The following is an 18,874-nucleotide window of genomic DNA, read 5'->3' on the forward strand; positions in this document are numbered from 1 at the left end:
CGAACTGGTAAGTGGGTGGACATTTACTAATCTCTAGATCGGGAATAGCTGCCGATGCAAGAGGTCGATCATCCCGCGGTGTGGGGACGGTGACACACCGACAGCCACCAAGAACAGACAGGATTGCTCAGCGGGTATACATATCGAAGCGCGAAGGAAGCTTAAGGTTCAGTTGTGTCTCGTTCACCTCCTCTTCAAATCTACCTTCTTTTTAATAAGACGAAGAAAATACCATTCCAGGCTATTCTGCTCCTATTCATGGGCGACTCAGAGCCGGGCCTGTCTATCTCCTTGCATTGCATGGCGGCCTGTTGGGACATGTTCTCAGGTGGTATCACGAAACTCAAGACGGTAGCGGCCTAGTCTCCCCATGTTTGTACCTCGTCTTTCATAATCTCTCAGAGTCTTCAATATCTCGCCGCATTCATATTTTCCGACTTCTAATCATACTCATCATCGTTTTCGTCGGAATCCTCGTTATGTGACTCCTCCTCTTCCTCCTCATCGCTGCTGCTTTCTGATTCCTCATCGGCAATTTCCTCCTCTGGTTCCGCTTCTGGCTCCTCCTCCTCCTCTTCAGAGTCATCGCTACTGGATGAACTGCTTGAGCTTGAGCTTGCCTCCTCAACGTCGCCACCTCCGTCTTCCTCATCCTCGTCCTCTTCTAGCTCGGGTTCGGGTTCGGGTTCGGGTTCGGGCTCCGGCTCCGGCTCAGATTCCACCTCCGCATATTGCGACGCGAACCCGCGATCCTCTGCATAGCCCTCTTCGAAGTTGCGGTCCTGTGTGGAAGCCTCGGCGTCTCCCTCGTCCTCATCATCGGATGCTGAATAGTATTAGCGGACCTGAGATGACCTCTCCAAACAAGGGTAAAATGTGCAAGAAAGGAAATGATGGGAGTCTGGGACTCGGCGAAAAGAAAAGACGAGGAGTTGAAAGAAATCGATGGGCAAAGAGAACGTACCAAGGGCGTTCGCAAGCAGCACACCGCCTAGTGCACCGACGGCAAGACCTCCCGCTGCGCCCAGCAGGACCTTTCCATACTTTCCACTCTTCTTCTTCTGCTTCTCCACCTCCCCAGTATCATCATATCCGTAGGCCCTGTATTGGCCCTGTCCATACGCGCTTTCGTGTCCCCGATACTGGTCATATCCATAGTGCGGGCCACCGCCGTGTCCGTAGTGGCCCTGTCCGCCCGTATTCTGTCGGCTCTGCTGAGCTTGGGAGGAATGATCCCAGTAGCCCCGCGACTCGCCGGTCGGGTAGCCACCATGACCCCTTTCCTGGTCCTCTTCTCCCGTGGCAGCCGGTCGTTGTCCTTCGTCATTCGGGTACGCATCGTACGCCGACCGGATAGGGCGTTGCCACTGCGACAGACCGGTCACTTTGTTGACAAAGTACCACTCGCCGTGCCGGTCATCGAAGCGCGCGAGCCAGCCTTCGGGGACTGGCGGCTCGTCGGACGGGTGCTTTCTTCTCTCGTCCTCTTCGTCGCCGCCGTCGTCGTCGTCGTCTACCAGGCTGTCCTCATCGTCGCCGTAGCGTCTTCCCGGCCCGGCGGCATTTGAGGCGTCGGGTGCTGCACCGGTGCGGGTGGGGTCGCTGGTGGAGTAGTCCGGGTGTGATTGTTGGTATTCTTCCTCTCCGTCTTGCGGACCGCCTGTATATCCCTTAGGAGGGGCGCCAGAGTAACCGCTGCCGTAGGAGTCGTCTTGCGTGTATCCGTAGTCCTTGTGGCCTGGTCTTTGTTAATCAGGACTCACTTGATCTTCCTGTCAACAACAGGACATGGGATGGGAAACGGAAATGTAAAGGAGTGTAGTGGAACATGTCGCTGACCTTGTATGGGCTCATCAGGGTCGTCGGGAATATTGAAGAGGCCTAGCTTGGTGGCTAGCCGGCTCACGTCTAGGAAAGACATGGCAGGTTGCGGTGAATAGGGGACGCGGGTGGCAGGCCGATAGGATGTAAAGCAGGCGTGTAACGTTGAGAGAAAACTGGTGGAGTGATTTCAGAATCGTCCGTGCCGGGCAGGTGGTGCATCACTGCAGCCTGCACACGGGAGTTGGGAGTTGGGAGTGTTTGATCACGGCGGCGGCGGGAGAGGATAAAGATGGTTGAGGCTCACCGCTCACCGCTGACAGGTATGGCGGGGTAATCGGGATTCAGGAGGTCAGGCAGAAACTGGATGGGCATTGGAGGCCTGCAGAAATGTTTTGATAGGAAAGGCCAACCGAGGGCTTTTTCTGTCTGCAGGCAGGTGGACCAGATATGCAGATAGATGCAGTGTTACTTCACGTGTCGCTGCAGGGAAGCGCCGATTTTGGTCTCGAGTGGCTACCTGGGCCCTGCAGATCCAAGCCCCTGATTTGGACTCTACGCCACAGAAATGCATTTGAAAACTTTTAATCAAGCCAAATAAAAGGGATGAGCATGATGATATGTCTTTTGGAGCAAGTATAATGTAAGTGGCCATTAATTATGAGTGTGACCAAGACTAGAGTGTAGTCTAGAAGCTCAGTACCTACAGTTGTTGAGTACCTTATAGTCTGAAAGCCATATAAGTGCGACTCAAGAGTTCAAATCGCTCAGTGATAAGCAGGGGTTAGATAAGCCTTTTGAACATGGTTAAGACGCAAGTTGAGTACCTTTCGGATAAGTTCCGAAGATCGCCGGTTACAATATGACGAAGCCTAATCGACTCATAATCGGCAGAGCCCATCACCTCGCGGGAGAAACCAGGGTTGTTGTGGCATGAAACTCTCTATTAGACGCCGTGTTAGCCCCTACATCGGTAGCCGCCGTGAAAGTTCTGAAGCAACGGAAGCATTAGCAAGTCCGAGCTGATTAATTAGTTCTAAAGTGATACTTTTCGCTGTCCCTCTATCATGACAGATAGATTCCAGTACAACTTTTCCGTGTACTTCACACGCAGTGATGCGACCCTCTAATATATGACAGGAAATAAGCGACGAAGAAAACAAAGCGGAAGGGATATGTGGCGCCCAGCCCGGGAAGAAAAGAAGAAAGTAAGAAAGCATTATGAGGGTATATAAGAATAAAAAGCATAGGTATAAATGGGTATTTCTTTTGCAAGGGGACTGATGTGAGCGTTTGGTTTGGGCATTCCAAAGGTAAAAAGTGGTGATGCAGGGAAAAGTGAGGTGCTAATTCACGGTCTTCTTGCGTATAAACGGTCGCGAGATGGGCCGGGCGCTGACAACACGGCCATACTCATCCTCAACAGGCACGGGCCCAAGGGGACCGACGTAAATGTTCATAATGTCGGTGGTGTTCATGCCAGCGGGGTGAATCGACTCCATCTCCAGCCGCATCTTCGACTTGGGACGGCCGTCCCTGAGGCGTCGCTTCTCGAAGAAGACGTAGGCGCCGTAGTAGACGCAGGACGTGTTCCCCGCGGTGGCGCCCTTCTTGGCGAGGAAGTCGTGCAGCTGCTTGGACTGGATCTTGCGCGGGGCGGGGAAGCTCTTGGCGATGGCGCGGAGGAAGTCGACCTGGCGGATGCCCGGGCGGCGGAGCAGGGCGTGGATGTGGCGGCGCACCTCGTCGCACGTGTCGTGGACGCGGACGGCGCCCTCCGGCTCGCCCGGGAGGATGATCCCGGAGACGTCCAGGTCGTCGTCCAGGTCCTCGTCGCGCCGGGCCCGCTTGGCCGGCGTGGGCTGGTGGAGGCCCTGCAGCTCGCGTTTGCGGAAGAAGCGGCAGGCGCCGTAGTAGACGTCGCTCCCCACGCCGGCTTCGGGCCCGCTCTGCTTCATGAACCGCTGGTACGACGCCGCGGAGCAGTTGATGGTGGCTTGGAACTCGCCTACCCGCATGGTGCCTGACTGGATGATGTTGCGGATCCGGACGCGGATCTGGTCGCAGGATTCCCAGCCGAGCGTGTCGTTGAGGCGAGGGTCGTCGTCGTAGACGTAAAGGTGAGGGTGGCCTGTGATGGTGGCTGTGGCTGTGGCTGTGGCTGTGGCTGTGGTTGTGGTTCTGGTTGTGGTTGTGGTTGTGTGTTCTTCGAAGACGTCCGATTTGCGTTTCCTCGACGTGGTTGTTGTCAAAGGGGCATATGTGTAGGTTGTTGACGTCGGAGGAGAGGTGGGCGTTGGAGTGTAGTAGGGTGTCGTCGGAGTACAGGTGGTCGTGCCCGGAGTGTAGGCGGCGGCAGTGCTTGTCGGGGTTACGTTGGTGGAGTAGGGACTTGCGCCGGGAGGATGAAGAACTGGTCTACAGAGTATCGACGGGAGAGGTGGAGGAGGTACAGTCCTGGAGGAAGTCTTGATGGCGTGGACGGGACGATTCTCATTTCCTGAGGGTTCGAGCAGAGAGGCCTGCAAAATTTCAGAGACAACTTCTCATTAGCAGGATTTTCAACGGATGCCAAGGCCCCGGGGGGGAGTGACGAGGGACGAGGAGTAACGGGACCGTACAATGCTCAACAGCGTGGTGGCTTGAGGGAGAGGTTTTGGACCAAGAGTATTGGGATGGCTGGGGGCTGGGGGTTGCGTGTCCGTCTCCCAAGGTCTCCAGGACCGCATTGGAGGACGGCTGCAGAACCGGAGGACCGAGATGGTGGTGAGTGGTGCGGGCTAGGGCGGATGACGGTCAAGCCGAAGCGTCGTGAAGCGAATTTTTTTGGGCAGGGTCCCGTGATCGTGATGTAGAAAGACAGCAATGATAGAACGGAATTACCATCAAGGACGACGGTTTGACAAATACTGAAGCATCAATAAGACGGGCGTCGGTATTCCTAGACGTTGGGGGCGAGATCGACAAAGCAGTGCAGTGTAGGAATAGTCTCACGTAGGTGTCTCGGCAGTTGGTGATGGAGTCTGTCGAGATATTTGGTCCCTAGACTGGGGGGCGGTGTTTTATGTGTATGCTTCTCCACCCTACTAGCACACTTTTGGCTGTAATGACCTCAAATTGGGTATTTTCAGTATTTTCAGTCCATGTGATTTTTTTTCTAGACCGTATTTGTGGTCAAATCGGTGCTGTATAAGGGGTATAATGGAGGCATAATGTCGAGTATGGACGCTTAATATCCAGTACCGAACCCCCTGTCCGTCCCTGCATAATTAGGTGAACCGGTCAAGCACACATGACACCTGCCGTGTAAGTGTACCTGTACGGCGCATGTAGGTATCCGTACTCGGTAGGAACGAGTCTACCATGGTTCACAGTTTGTACATGTACATTGAGAGCCGTTAGTAAGGTAGTGTACACCGTTATGGCACAACTGCTGGATCGGAGCCAGAACTGTCGGCTCGTCACGCGACTCGACCAACCAAACGGTCTTTCATCGTGGACCTCAAGTCCAAATAAGTCTAGCGCAATATGCGGGGCCGATCGCTTCTCAGTTGCGTACCTTAGGTAATTACTCAGGTACTCCATGTCGCTTATCAGCTCTATCGCTTCCTGTTTGCCCCTGGGTAGCTGTTTCCGCAACAACGGAGCTTCGGAGCTTCCTTCGTTCCTGCTTTCGAGTCATGCCGTCGTCTCCCAAGACTCACCCCTCCCTCGAGTCCCTGACATCGTCGTCTTCTTCTTCTCATCCTCCTCTTATTCATCCTTCACGCTTTCTGTCATCTTTCCTCTCAATTCCTCGAGGGACGCCCCATTCTCGTCATGCGCAACACGTTCCGTCTCGCCATCTTGGCGGGTGTCCTTCCTGCCTACGCCCAGGATGACGCTGCTCAAGCCCCCATGCTTAGCAACGTTGAACTTCAACCACCTCAACCGCCCATCACATCAAACAAGAAGCCCTTGGTAGACACCGAGGCCTTACAGAAGCTCATCAAAGCGGATAATCTCCTTGCCCGTGCAGAACACCTCTACGAAATCGCCAAGCTTGGAGAACCGGAGTATAATCATCCCACCCGGGTCATTGGAAGTGAAGGTGTGCAGGTTTCCGCCCTCTTTTACTCGTTCTCTACTCGTTCTTTCATAGAAGTAGACCGTTGACCCTCTTGACTTTCCACCAGGCCACCTGGGAACGCTGTCGTATATCTACTCCACTCTCGCCGACCTGGGCGACTATTACAAGCTCTCCAATCAGTCATTCCCCGCCGTCACCGGCAATGTTTTCGAGTCGCGCCTGGTCCTGGGTACCGACGTTCCCAAGTCAGCCGCGCCCATGAGCCTGACACCCCCGACCAAGGACAAGCAGCCCGTTCACGGGGACCTGATTCTTGTTGACAATGACGGCTGCCACCTCTCCGACTATCCGTCCGACCTGACCGGGAACATCGCCTTCATCCGCCGCGGCACCTGCCCCTTCGGCACCAAGTCGGAGAACGCCGGCAAGAAGGGCGCCGTTGCTGCCGTCATCTACAACTACGAGAGCGAAACCGTTCACGGCACCCTCGGCACCCCCTCTCCCGATCACGTTGCCACGTTTGGTCTTGGTGGTGACGACGCCCAGCCCTACCTCGACAAGCTCCGCGACGGCGAGACGGTGGATGCCATAGCCTACATCGACGCCGTGGTCGAATCGATCGAGACGACCAATATTATCGCGCAGACCGTGGAGGGCGACCCGGACAACTGCGTCATGCTCGGCGGCCATAGCGATAGCGTCGCCGAAGGTCCTGGCATCAACGACGACGGTTCCGGCTCCCTGACTCTCCTCGAGGTCGCCACCCAGCTCACCAACTTTCGCGTCAACAACTGCGTCCGCTTTGCGTGGTGGTCCGCCGAGGAGGAAGGTCTCCTCGGTTCCGATTACTACGTCTCCGTTCTTTCCCCGGAAGAGAACAGGAAGATCCGCCTCTTCATGGACTACGACATGATGGCCAGCCCCAACTTCGCCTTCCAAATCTACAACGCCACCAACGAGGCCAATCCGGTTGGTTCCGGGGAGCTGCGCAAGCTCTATGAGGACTGGTACGAGAGCCATGATCTCAACTACACCTTCATTCCCTTTGACGGCCGGAGCGACTACGACGGTTTCATCCGCAATGGCATTCCTGGCGGAGGCATTGCCACCGGCGCCGAGGGAATCAAGACGGAGGAGGAGGTTGACATGTTCGGCGGTCGGGCGGGCGAATGGTACGACCCTTGCTACCACCAGCTTTGCGACGATGTCAGTAATGTCAATATGACCGCTTGGGAGCTTAACACCAAGGTATGCCCGTCAATTTTTTTTTTGTTTTTTTTCTTCTGTCTAGCGTCCCAAGAAGCCATCTGCTGACCTTTCCTGTTCACAGCTGGTGGCTCATTCCGTTGCTCATTATGCCGTCTCCTTCGACGGGTTCCCGGAACGAACTGATGTGGATGCCGCTACGACGTCTCATCTGTACGCGCAGGAGACGAAGTACCATGGCAAGAAGCTTTTCATCTAGCTGAGCGCCAACGAACATATCGGTCGGCCGATCCATCTTGCATCTACTGTACATATATGCCGATACATAAGACCATACTCTTGTTATCTGTTGCCGGTTTTTTTTTTCGCGTCGCCGATGGAGCTCCTCCTGCTCGCTGCCCAGTGTTGTGATTGTCATTTAGCATAAAAAAAGTTCTCTTGCTTCTCAAAGAAGGGAAGGCAGCTTTGTCCCCCTTGTGGTAGTCGGCGCCGTCTCGGTATCCCACGGTCCACCACTTGATGGAGTCGTAGCACTCCTGGTCCTGGCCGAGACGCAGCATGCTGACAGGCACGTCCTCAAGGACAGAGGTTGAAATGACCGTTGGCGTTTGCACGTCGCTTAATACAGACCAAACACTGGTAAGTACAAACGAATACTGAAAAGGCTTGGTCTTAATGTCGCGGAAACCGGGATAGTCTTCTAAGTTGTTTGGCTAAGGTCTTTTCTGGTTAAGTAGAGCACAAACCCCCTGAGGGCTTATGGCTAATTATTATTATGTGCTACAAACAAAATACATAACGCCCAGTCTTTAACACAAAATGAATCAATGATCTTGGCAACATGTTTGTGAAGGCTGCATTAAAGTGGAAAAGAAAAAGTAAAAGAAAAACAACACCCCCCCTTTTTCTTACAAACCCCAACTCGTCTTACCTTACAAACATGCTTTGAGAGTTGAGACCTGAGAGTTTACAGCCCTACAGGTTCCAACCTATCAAGACAGACACCTTAGTCTAACTTCACTTCAACACCCACGCAGTCGTTCAGGGTTTGAATCCTCCCGTTCTATTCCTGAACATGCCACTCGGGTCCACCTCCTCCTGCACCCTTGCCGCCAACTCTGCCATCTCAAGACTCAACCTTCCAAAGTAATCCTGTTCGTAAAACCCATCGTTCATGAAGAGCGGCAGATACGCCTCGGGAAGCCGTCCCTCGCGCGTAGCCTGCAAAACAATCTCCCTCATCCCACTATACCCGCTCCGCAAGGCATCCTGTATCCTCGGGCTATTGACGTCCAAAAGGTGGCTCACCGTAATCGCGAGCACGACCCGATCGACGCTATCGTCGAGGTCGAGCAAATCCCCGCCCTTCTCGCGCGCAATGCGTGCCATCCCCCTCGGGAGGGGCTGGAAGGCGACGTTGCCCACCATGCCGGGCACGAGCAGGATGCTGCTGCGCACCTGCTTCCAGTGCTCGTAGATGTCGTCCAGGACCGCCACGTTCGCCGCGTCCGGGAGCGGCATGGTCTCGGTGCCGATGTGGTAGACGCTGCCCTCCACCACGGCGAAGTTGTTGGACGTCACCAGGCTGTGGTAGCTCTGCGTGCGGGCCGTGTTGGCGAAGGGTTGCAGGGCGGCGAAGGCGTCGAAGGTGCCCGCGGGCGGCGAGGGGCCGTTGTAGTATACGAAGAGGATCCAGATGTTGAGGGCCCCGCCCGCGGTGAGGATCGCGGTGGGGATGATGGCGGCTTTTTCGTCGGGGTAGTGCTCGGTGAATTCGCGGATGGCGCGAAGCATGGCGGCGTCGGTTTTTGGTGTGGACAGGTAGGTGAGGACCCCGCCCCAGACCTCGCCCTGGGGGTAGGCCTGCAGGAGGAAGGAGGCCACGACGCCGTAGGCGTTGCCGCCACCCTTGAGCGCGCGGAAGAGGTCCGGGCTGGAGGAGTCGGTGACGCTGATGACCGTTGCGTTGGGCAGGACGAGTTCGAATTCGAGGACGGAGTTGGCGGCCCAGCCGTACTGTGTGCTCATGAAGCTCAGGCCACCTGGGAAGAAACCCCGCGAGTTAGAGAGAGAGAGAGAGCGTCTTGGCCATATTTATTTGTTTTGTCTTTGTTGCTGTTGGTGTGGAAGTTGGGGAGGGTGGTGGTGTTGATTACAATTTATGGCCGCCTCCCTCCCCATCGTAGGGACAAGGGCAAAGTGAGACTCACCTCCAAGTATATATCCTCCAACACCAACATTTCCGATGCGGCCTCCGACGGCGGAGTAGCCGGTGCGTTGCAGCGCCTCGGAAACGTCCTCCCAGCGATTTCCCGGCCCGACCCGGACGGTCTCGGCCTCAGGGTCCAGCGTGACCTGGTTCAGCTTCGCAGTAGAAATCAAAGGACCCCCGTGCACACTGGAGAAGTAGTTGTTCGGGTTATGGCCCCCGGATTTGACGGCGAAGGTCTCGTTGTTATCTCGGAGGATAGACACGATGGCGACCAACTCGTCCGTGGTCTGTGGGTAGAGGAGACAGCTGGGCTTCAAGTCCCCGGCCGCTGTGGACCAGTACTGCTTCTGCTCACGGATGTATTGCAGTGAAAGGCGGTGGCTGACGACTTCGATCCCGCCGAGGGCGGTGACGTCATCACATGTGTCTGCGAGAGAGACCGAAGCCAGAGTGGCTACGGCTAGGACGAGCCTGAACATGAAGAATGCGGAGTTGAACATGCTTTCACCCGGCTGGAGAGACAGAAGACAACAATCATATAACATGTGTTCGAGGACATGGTCACAGGAAGTCCATACCGAGGGTGGCTCCCTTTATACCTCCTCTCCTCCGTTCCCACATCGTGATATATTTACACTGATGGCCATGTCCATGTCAGATGCCCACTTATCAACCCCATCCAAACTACTTCTGCATGTGCCCAGTGCCCAAGAACGCGACTGGAAATGTGGAAATACCAGAGCCTGTAGGCTGGGTGCTATTGTTGTAGCTATTCAGGGTATATATCTGTTTGTGGGCACCATCGCGCTAGCTAGGGAATCAGGGATGGATGGGTTGGACTCGTCTGATATCAGATGACGCGGGCCAGGCACACTGTGATTGGGTTAGGATGCAAAAGTCAATAACCGAATGTAGCTCTCGCTGGTATATCAGACAGGTTAAGACTGGGGATGCTGTGCGCCATCGCCGGATCAGGGCCATGCAGCACCAAGTTCCAACTTTTCAAGGCATCGCGGCGCAGCCTAGGCCACACCTCGGGACTTCTTCGGACAACCACGAGAGACGATGTCAAGTTCCAAGGTGATGAAACGGGAGAAGATCGTCACCTGAAAGCTCCGAGGCCGAGGCTAGAGACCATGAAGTCACCAAATGCAGTCGCAAGTTGGTAAGCTCCCCTGCCCTGGAGTTGTCACGACTCATGAATCGTGATGGGTCTCGCGATGTGTGTGAGACACGACCGATGATTCGGAATAAAGAACAATGCCGGTCGAGTCCATTCTGCCCTATCCAACTTGCGTACGCGAACATCACGTATGAAAAGCATTTTGTACGACACTGAGATCCGCTAGGCGGGTCCATCCGAGACAAGTATCCATTCGGAGTTCAGACCGTCAGGGGGAGAATGCGCGGGGAGAGCATGCAGTGCAGCCGCCCCGCTTGAAGGGAGCTGCCCGGTGTCTCAGAACTCGTACGGGCATTGATGCAGGTGATAGAACATCTCGACCAGCTGTACGTTGTAAGCCTGCGCAGTGCCTTGGATCTTGGTCGCCGAGCCCCCGCGCAAGCTCGCTCATTGTTTTTGGAGTCGAGAAGCTCGAGAAGCCTGGATGTTGGACAGTGATTGGTGGAGGGCGGTTCGATGCGTGCACAATGACGAAGCCGGCCCCACGCGAAGCGGATCGAGGGCTTTTGATAAACGAGGAAACGTGTGAGGCTGAGACAGACGAAGAAAAAAAAAAGAAGCAAAGGAAAAAAGAGGTAAAGGTCTCCAAAAGCACCAAGGTAATACAACGATCAAACGGCAAATGCTATTGGCACGAGCCGTTTCCAGTTTGTGTAGGGATGCTATGTGCGGTCACTCCGTCTTTAGCCCGAGAGGAGTCCGTCCAAAGCCGACGCTACTACCGGCCCCACCACGGGAACGACCCGATCGGGTACGTCATACCCATAAGTTGTAACCCGGATGAGGAAGTATACACCATGTACTTCCGGGTGTGTTCCCAGTGTATCGGATATCGCACATTCATACGGATATACATTTTGAGAACTCTGCACACAAATATTGTATTCATATCCTACCCGAATTCCTACCACGAATCTCCGCGAAAGGCCTCCTCCCCGATTTTCTGCATCTGCTCAACTTCCAGCCTTCCCGTAACAACAAAGCAAAGACTCAACATCCGTACAGAGGACGATTACTTCTTCGAGCCGGACGAATCTTTGCCTTCCGCAGAGTGGCCGATGCCCTGGTGTGAAGTCGCGGCTGACTGTTGGGCTGCCGCGGCATGCCGATCGGCTGCACCCTGGGCACGAGCGGCGAATCCATGAGAGCTCATGTCACCACCAGCCTTGGCCTTCGCGATAGATTATCATTAGAATGAATCCAAGGAGTTACAGAAACCAATTGCACCACTAGTTGGCTTACCTGGCCCGACTGGATTCTGGAGGCATCCGATTTGCTCATTTCTTGCTTCGGCATTTTTTTCTTAGGGTGACGGTGAAGAAATGTAGAGTGGTTTGGGGTTTTCTGTCTTTTGTCAACTGGTTTGCTCCTGATTTTTCTTTCGGGTACAAGAGGAGATGAAGTAAGTTTCCCGGATAGTATACATGGCATGCAGAGGGAGGGGTATTTATATTCCATTTTCAAGCATAGCATCGTGGTGTGATCTTATGTCGATGACGATGAGAAGTGAATACGGTCCAACTGAACTGATATTCTGAGGCAAGCACCCTTGCAAATTTGCTCTGGGTTTGACAATCACGTCTCCAAGATGAAGAAAGTGTGGCTTTTCTCTGACGGTCGGTGACATCAAACATCTAACCTGAAAACACACAGAACATAAAACAAGAGAGTGTATAAATAGCATGCATGTTTGGATATCCAGCAGGTAGAATATGTAAATGTTTTTGTAGGTCGTTTCTAAGTAAAAGAAACTTCCTCTGCTTTGCATATTCTACCTGCTGGATATCCAAACATGCCTGCTATTTATACACTCCCTAAATAAACTTCCTGTTTTGGGAATGGGCATCTTGCTCATCAAACACACACGGTCACACCCTTCTAAGTATTGAGGGCCAGCTTCTCTTCCTACACGTAATTCACCAGCCCCCGCCATGACATATCTGGAAGACCGCGTTGCCGAGCTTTTGCAACGTCTGGAGACGTCCCAGCTTCTCCTTGTTGAATGGGAGGTCAGCCTCAAGATCCGATTAGGTTATCCTCTCGCGGGTGATAGTGCAAGTCGACAAACATCATCTCTCAAATTCTCAACCGTAATAAATAAGAAGTCTAACAATCGGCAGAGCCTTTTCTTCCTAGTCCCAGATGACCAGTTGGAGGAAGCCTGCGGTCTCGCTGTCGATACAGGGCTGTGTCCTGCAGATGAGGAGTCGTTACCACGAATATACGAGTGCGAGTTCTGTCATCGGGCAGTTCGCTACCGTCTCGATGATTCTCCTCCTTACCCCTGTGGCTATGGACCGTCATTGCCTAGGCTCGTTTTTGTGCCGATGTCCTGGACTGGAATCACGCGCGACGAGCTGCTGCCGATCCCGGCTGGGGAACGCTCCCGGCCCGAGATTCCCGCTCTACCTCGTAACACCATGACGGTGCCCCTTCCTGCGACGTGCGCTGCTTTGGTGCGTATGGCTGCTCGCCAGACACGTTCGAGTTGGGTCCGTGGAGCTCTTCTCGAAGGACTTGCTAGCGTGCTCGGATACAGTCTGTTCGACATGAGCTACGAAGGATCTTACCTAGTCATACCTTCGAATGATGTGCCTCTGTCAGACAAGGAGGTCCGAGAGATAGAGAATGCCGGGGCAGAAATAAGAAAATGGGTCTTTAGGCCTGACGAGGAGTGGATGAGAGAGACTCTGATTCAATGTGCTACTGCGAAGAAGGGCTACGATGACCTACCTTGGCAAGCGGGAGAAGATGCAGACACACTTGAATCTAGGCCCTGATTCAAGTTGTTACTGCAAAGAAACACTGTGACGAGTTACCTTACCCAGAGAATGCAAAAATACAGTATCCACCTTACCAAGAGAATGTGAACAGTCGTACTTGAATTCTGAGCGAGTCGATGTCTGTCCCGCTCTGACTTCAGCCTTCAAGCGGTTCTACAATGATGATGATATTTTGTAATGCCTGAATATCTCTGTCAAAGAGACCTAGAGCAAAGGACGCCTACGCCGTACCGAAAAGTAGTTGTAAGGTAGAGATGCTTCTATGTTCAAAGGGGTATACCCGCCCCCAAGCCGTCAAAATACCACAAAATCTCGTTTCGCCCCAAGGCAAAAGGGGTCGTACTTCCCTCGAGTCCCTCCAGGTGTAGGTCGTACCTTCCTTGGGGGACTTCCTTGTCTTGATGACCAGAACACTTCTTGCCACACGTCGCATATACGGAACCTCGCCCTTCTTAGACTGCTTCATCTTTACATCCAGCGCTGACAGCACACACGTCTTCCGCGTCCGAAGCCAGCACAATTATATTCTAAATTTCTAATCGCTCCGCTCAACATGACTCCCCTGGAAGCTCGAACACAGGCCGCAACGGCCCTGTCGGACATTCTGACCGAACGCGGCATCGCCCACGCATTCATCGGAGGATTCGCCCTCAACCTTCTTGGCCATCTCCGGGAGACTGAAGACATCGATGTCGAGGTCCACATGTCTAATGGCACCGAGGTGCGAGGCCTCTTGACGGAACAGGATGCACGCTTCTCTGTGGATGGCTTTAAGCTTTTCTTCACGCCGTCCAACCGACCCGAGTTGCGTGTTCGAGTTGAAATCCTCCTCGTCGGGCAGCTCGGCCTCCCCCCCGTGCTGGATGTTTACCTACCAGGCGACAGTGAGTACCTATCTCTTTTCGCCCCCATCCTAAGATCAGATCCCCCAGGTGTCCGTGTGTCCTATATCTAACATGCTTACAGCGAACATCCCAATCCTGCCTCCCGGGGTCTTGATTCTGACGAAACTCAAACGATGCGTATACTTTATCGGCAGCACCCGACCGAGTTCGGTCATGAGGTTTCACATGGATGAGCTTGATATCAAATACCTGCTCAAATGGCTGGCGGAATGCGATGAAACTGTGGATTTTAAGGGTTACTTCTCACCCGACGTGAACGAATTGTATTCTGCGACCAAGAAGGTGTTGAAGCATTGGGAGGGAGTTGGTCAAGACGAATGGGTTCGGCTCATGTATGCGGTCATGAACCAGGAGGATCGCGACAGGATGTTGGGGGATTAAATTAGTGAAGAGGGTCGAATCCAGAACAGTCTTACGCCTTAAACAATAACAACAACCTTGATAATAGTAAGGACGGCGACGAAGAACGAAAACGACGACAACGACATGGAAAAGGAGGAGGCTATTCGCCTATGCCCGCCCACAGGGGTCATGTTACCATAGGCTAATAATAATTCTGCCGACTATTAATTGTTCCAAGTTGACAGCTTCGTAGTTGTTAACACCTGGACACGGAGTATTATACATGTATATATATAATTTGGAGCTGTAGTGCCTGGACACCTCGTACTGACGAAGCATGTCAGGACCTAGGACATGGAACTGAGGAGGGGCTATGACATCATAGGTCCCTGGCGAGCCAAGTACGGGTACCTTACGGAGTACAGATGTCAAATGCCTCCCTTATCTTATCAGCCCCACAGTGTAAAGTGGAGCAACAATACCAGGTACCTTTATCTAACCGCCGATATTATGCCAGCCGTCCCAGGCTGCCGCAGGGGTGAATAGTTTCCCCTTTTTTATAGTAGGAGGAAGAGGAGGAAACAAATAACCTAGTTATTAAGGCGACGCTGCTGCTTTAGCGAGATGGGAATTGATTGTTTTGATTATGTTATGATGTGAGAATTCTGGCGGTATAGGTACACCATGGCATGTGGTACTTGGGTCCCTAGGACGTAATCATAAGGTCAGGCACCTAAGGTAGCCCTACATACAGGTAGGTACCTAGGTAGGTAGGTAAGGTACCAGGTACGATGTCCAATGTCCCAAGCACTCCAGAGCCGTTAATCGACCTGAATAAAACCGTTTATTTGAACGCCGGGCTTATAGCGATTAGAACATAGATGCAAAGTATGAAAACGAATGCAGTTTGTTTATCAAACCAGAGTTGTCGGTATTTTGCAGGAATTATACGACTAGCTGTGAATACTTCGGAAATAAGGGAGGCCACCTCCAGAGCCAAGGGTCATAGGTGCCGAATAGTGGGCGGTTATCCCTAAAGACCGATGTGTACTAGCTACACTTCCTATATTTTTGTGTCGGCTTCAGTCCGCTTGGCGGTGAGTAATTAGTGTGCATACCACACTTGAATTGGCCTCCCAAGTCTTGATCCGTCATTCCCTTTCCTCTGCCTTTCCAAATTTCCTCCTCTCAGAGACCCGACCTAAAAACAAAGTATACGATAAATAATGCCTGTCGTCGTCTACCTACCTTATGCAGTCAACTTTTTATGAAAGTTGCAGCCTTCTGGTCATTCTGGTCGACTAGCTGGTGTAACTTTTTTCCACTTTGCTGCCTAATTTACCTTAAGGTACCTTACCTAACGGAGTTTACGGACCTCGTAGGCACTACCTTAGGCAATACCCTGCATCACAACCTGCAAGGCAGGCACGACCGGTCACCGGCCTCTCACCCGTACCTTACCTACAAATATATTCACATATCTGGCTTCCTTACCTTGTCAACCTATTTCCTCCATCCTCCTCCGGTGCTAACCTCCTTAGATCTGAACTTTGTTTCACTCTGCCTGTGCTCTTTCAATAAAGTCCCTACTCCGGTCGCTTGGTGGCGAAAATGGACTTGAAAGAAGTCATCGCCGGCCTCATGGGGAGCTTCAACGGCTCCTCGTCACCATCCGTCTCCTCAAACGGGCTGGATGCCAACGTCACAGCCGCCACATATACGGCAGGTGGGACGGTGGGCAAGAACCACAACCAGAACCCCCTCCTCGACACCCTCACAGCACTGCTGGGAGGCCAGTTCACCCCCATCATTCGCTCCCTGACGCTTCTCCACCAGCTCTTCGGGGCGCGGCTGGGGCTGGACCCGACCCTCGTTCTCACCCTCGTCGGCGCCGCTTGGGCATTCAACCGCCTGGCGCGCCAGGTCTATTCCGCCGTCGCTAAGCTGGTGACCGCCCACCTGATGTGCACCGTCCACGTGCCGAGCAGTGACGAGATCTACACGCATATGATGAAGTGGCTCGCTGTGCAGGACTTCATGGGCAGTTCTCGGAGTGTCCTGGCCGAGACAGTGTCCAAGACGGCCTGGGAGGATGACGACGAGCTTGAAGCGTTGCAGTTAAGAAGAATTGCCGGGGGAGGAGAGGCAAAGTATCTGAAATTCTCTAATCAGAGGGCAAACGCGGTAGGTTTGCTTTCTCTTCCCCAATTTCTCTCCATAACCCCTGGCTTATACATGTCCCTTCTTACCCGTCCAGAAACATGACGAGTGCCACGAAAACTGACACAATGACGACAATAGGCACCTCGATTCGTCCCAGCCGTTGGTCTGCACGGCTTCTGGCATAAAGGTCGCTACTTCCACCTCCGTCGCCGTCAGGAAACCTTTGTCGACAACAACGGGTCCCAGCACATGCCGATCGGGAAGGAGGAGAGCCTCGTGATCTCTTGCTTCGGCCGGTCTCCGGAACCTATCAAGACGCTGCTCCGCACCGTAAAGCAGCATTACTACAGCGACCACGTGGCGCGGACGACCATTAAGCGGCCGGCGATGCAGATGGCCCGTCGATACCCGGGCCGTAACAGCTGGGTCACCGTCGCCGTGCGGCCCGTCCGGCCTCTGAGTACGGTGGTGCTTGACGCCGCGCAGAAGGCCGTCATCCTGGCCGACATGAACGAGTATCTTCACCCGGCCACGCCGCGATGGTACGCGAACCGCGGCATCCCGCTGCGGCGGGGTTACCTTTTCTTCGGCCCGCCCGGAACAGGCAAGACGAGCTTGTCATTTGCGCTGGCGGGGGTGTTCGGGCTTGATATCTTCGTCATCAGCTTGCTCGAGCCCACCTTGACGGAAGAGGACCTTGGGTCGCTGTTCAGCGGGTTGCCGAGGCGGTGTGTGGTGTTGCTGGAGGATATAGATGCGGCCGGACTGCGGAGGCCGGATGAGGAGGTGGTGAGTGAGGAACCAGACGAGACAGACGAGAAACATACCGATGATGATCAGGAGAACGAAACCCAAGAACCAGCAGAGGAGGACAAGGGCGAAAAGAAAAAGGCAGACGCGGAAGCAGTCAACGGCGCCGAGGACAAGAAGAGCGAGCCCATCCTCAACGGAACCAAGTCTGACGACCCTTCCTGCCCAAGCGAGAGAAATGAAGCTGGGGCGGAAGCTAAACGGTCACGAAATCCCGAAACAGGTGGAAAGGGCAAGAAGGGGAAAAGGGTCAACGGAACGAATACAATGCCCCGAGGTCAACCGCCTATACAACTCCCGCCTCGTCCTACGGGAAGCCAACGTTTCCCGCCGGTGACCCGTCCAGGTTTCCCGCCTCCCCTTCCGCAGGAGGAGCGCCGGGGCATATCGCTCTCGGGTCTTCTCAACGCCATCGATGGCGTGGCATCGCAGGAAGGCAGGGTTCTCGTGATGACGACGAACCGGCCCGAGGACCTGGACGAAGCGCTGATCCGGCCCGGCAGGGTGGACTTGCAGGTCTCATTCACCAACGCGACGGGCAACCAAGCGAGGGAGCTTTTCGAGCGGATGTACGACTCGGGTGCGGCGGCGGAAGAGACGGGGATAAGGCCGGAGACGGAAGGAAGCCTGCGAAAGGGACACACACAAGAGAGCGCAGGCGGACGGGAAAAGGTCATGTTTGCGGCTATGGATGGCGAAGAAGACGTCATCGAACCCGAGGAGCTGAGGAGCGTGGCGGAGGAGTTTGGGGCCAAGATACCCGACGGGTTGCTGAGTCCGGCGGAGATTCAGGGGTTCTTGCTCAAGAGGAAGAAGGAGCCTCGGCGGGCTCTGAGAGAGACGGATAACTGGGTGAAGGCTATGAGAGTGCAGAAGAAGAGCAAGGCGAGGGTCTTAAAGGTTCAGTAGATGATCTCCAGTGGGGTCATCGTCTTGGGGTGGACAATACAGTAAGGAGGACCCAAGGAGAAACCGACGGCTCTTGTTACATGGCTGACTGTCACGAGGAGTGAACTCGAGGGCATCTGATGGGTTTATGTGCTTACGAAGTGACGAAAACGACCAATTGTTCAAGACATAATACAAAGCAATAGAGTATTTACATCCCGAATAAATGGAAGGCATTTGGTGACCTGCCTGTTGGGGGTTCCTGCCTTTCTCTTCACCTTCAGGTGTAAGTCTTATGGTGGTGCCTTCCCAGGCAGATCTACGTTGGGCATCGTAACTTCCACTTTCCATGATATAATACATCAATACGTACCTTAAGGTATGTATGCCGTATTGAAGCGGTGCTATGGGAAACATAACAATAAGGTAAGGTAGGTACCTTAGGTAGAGAAATAAACCATTATATGGCAACCTGGTAGGTCATTCAATTGG

At 53.8% G+C, this 18,874-nt stretch overlaps 7 protein-coding genes across 7 annotated transcripts; 3 read left to right on the forward strand and 4 right to left on the reverse strand.

Annotated features, from left to right (window-relative positions):
• Positions 1-176: 176 nt before the first annotated feature.
• On the reverse strand, positions 177-2,198 carry SODALDRAFT_348347 (hypothetical protein). Its single transcript, XM_028613362.1, has 3 exons — positions 1,840-2,198; positions 965-1,738; positions 177-826 (listed from the first exon to the last, which is right to left on the reverse strand). Exons 1-3 carry the CDS (start codon positions 1,919-1,921, stop codon positions 441-443), a joined length of 1,242 nt encoding a protein of 413 aa, XP_028471490.1. The 5' UTR covers positions 1,922-2,198; the 3' UTR covers positions 177-440.
• A 583-nt stretch (positions 2,199-2,781) lies between these two features.
• On the reverse strand, positions 2,782-4,822 carry SODALDRAFT_342582 (hypothetical protein). The gene is made up of 2 exons (XM_028613094.1): positions 4,443-4,822; positions 2,782-4,343 (listed from the first exon to the last, which is right to left on the reverse strand). The coding sequence occupies exons 1-2, from the start codon at positions 4,548-4,550 to the stop codon at positions 3,168-3,170; spliced, it is 1,284 nt and encodes a 427-aa protein (XP_028471491.1). The 5' UTR covers positions 4,551-4,822; the 3' UTR covers positions 2,782-3,167.
• A 635-nt stretch (positions 4,823-5,457) lies between these two features.
• On the forward strand, positions 5,458-7,500 carry SODALDRAFT_375827 (aminopeptidase Y). The gene is made up of 3 exons (XM_028614770.1): positions 5,458-5,911; positions 5,997-7,138; positions 7,221-7,500. The coding sequence occupies exons 1-3, from the start codon at positions 5,641-5,643 to the stop codon at positions 7,353-7,355; spliced, it is 1,548 nt and encodes a 515-aa protein (XP_028471492.1). The 5' UTR covers positions 5,458-5,640; the 3' UTR covers positions 7,356-7,500.
• Positions 7,501-7,816: 316 nt separating this feature from the next.
• Positions 7,817-9,855, reverse strand: SODALDRAFT_327890 (FAD binding domain-containing protein). Its single transcript, XM_028610550.1, has 2 exons — positions 9,307-9,855; positions 7,817-9,138 (listed from the first exon to the last, which is right to left on the reverse strand). Exons 1-2 carry the CDS (start codon positions 9,806-9,808, stop codon positions 8,138-8,140), a joined length of 1,503 nt encoding a protein of 500 aa, XP_028471493.1. The 5' UTR covers positions 9,809-9,855; the 3' UTR covers positions 7,817-8,137.
• Positions 9,856-11,434: 1,579 nt separating this feature from the next.
• Positions 11,435-11,778, reverse strand: SODALDRAFT_327892 (hypothetical protein). Its single transcript, XM_028610551.1, has 2 exons — positions 11,734-11,778; positions 11,435-11,662 (listed from the first exon to the last, which is right to left on the reverse strand). Exons 1-2 carry the CDS (start codon positions 11,770-11,772, stop codon positions 11,504-11,506), a joined length of 198 nt encoding a protein of 65 aa, XP_028471494.1. The 5' UTR covers positions 11,773-11,778; the 3' UTR covers positions 11,435-11,503.
• Positions 11,779-14,230: 2,452 nt separating this feature from the next.
• SODALDRAFT_268061 (hypothetical protein) lies at positions 14,231-14,560 on the forward strand (the record flags this gene model as incomplete). The annotated part of the gene is made up of 1 exon (XM_028607589.1): positions 14,231-14,560. One exon carries the CDS (start codon positions 14,231-14,233, stop codon positions 14,558-14,560), a length of 330 nt encoding a protein of 109 aa, XP_028471495.1.
• A 1,151-nt stretch (positions 14,561-15,711) lies between these two features.
• On the forward strand, positions 15,712-18,609 carry SODALDRAFT_327893 (hypothetical protein). The gene is made up of 3 exons (XM_028610552.1): positions 15,712-16,705; positions 16,823-17,473; positions 17,525-18,609. Exons 1-3 carry the CDS (start codon positions 16,133-16,135, stop codon positions 18,401-18,403), a joined length of 2,103 nt encoding a protein of 700 aa, XP_028471496.1. The 5' UTR covers positions 15,712-16,132; the 3' UTR covers positions 18,404-18,609.
• The last annotated feature ends 265 nt before the right edge of the window (positions 18,610-18,874 follow it).

Source organism: Sodiomyces alkalinus (assembly GCF_003711515.1).
Source record: "Sodiomyces alkalinus F11 unplaced genomic scaffold SODALscaffold_1, whole genome shotgun sequence".
NCBI lineage: Eukaryota > Fungi > Ascomycota > Sordariomycetes > Glomerellales > Plectosphaerellaceae > Sodiomyces > Sodiomyces alkalinus.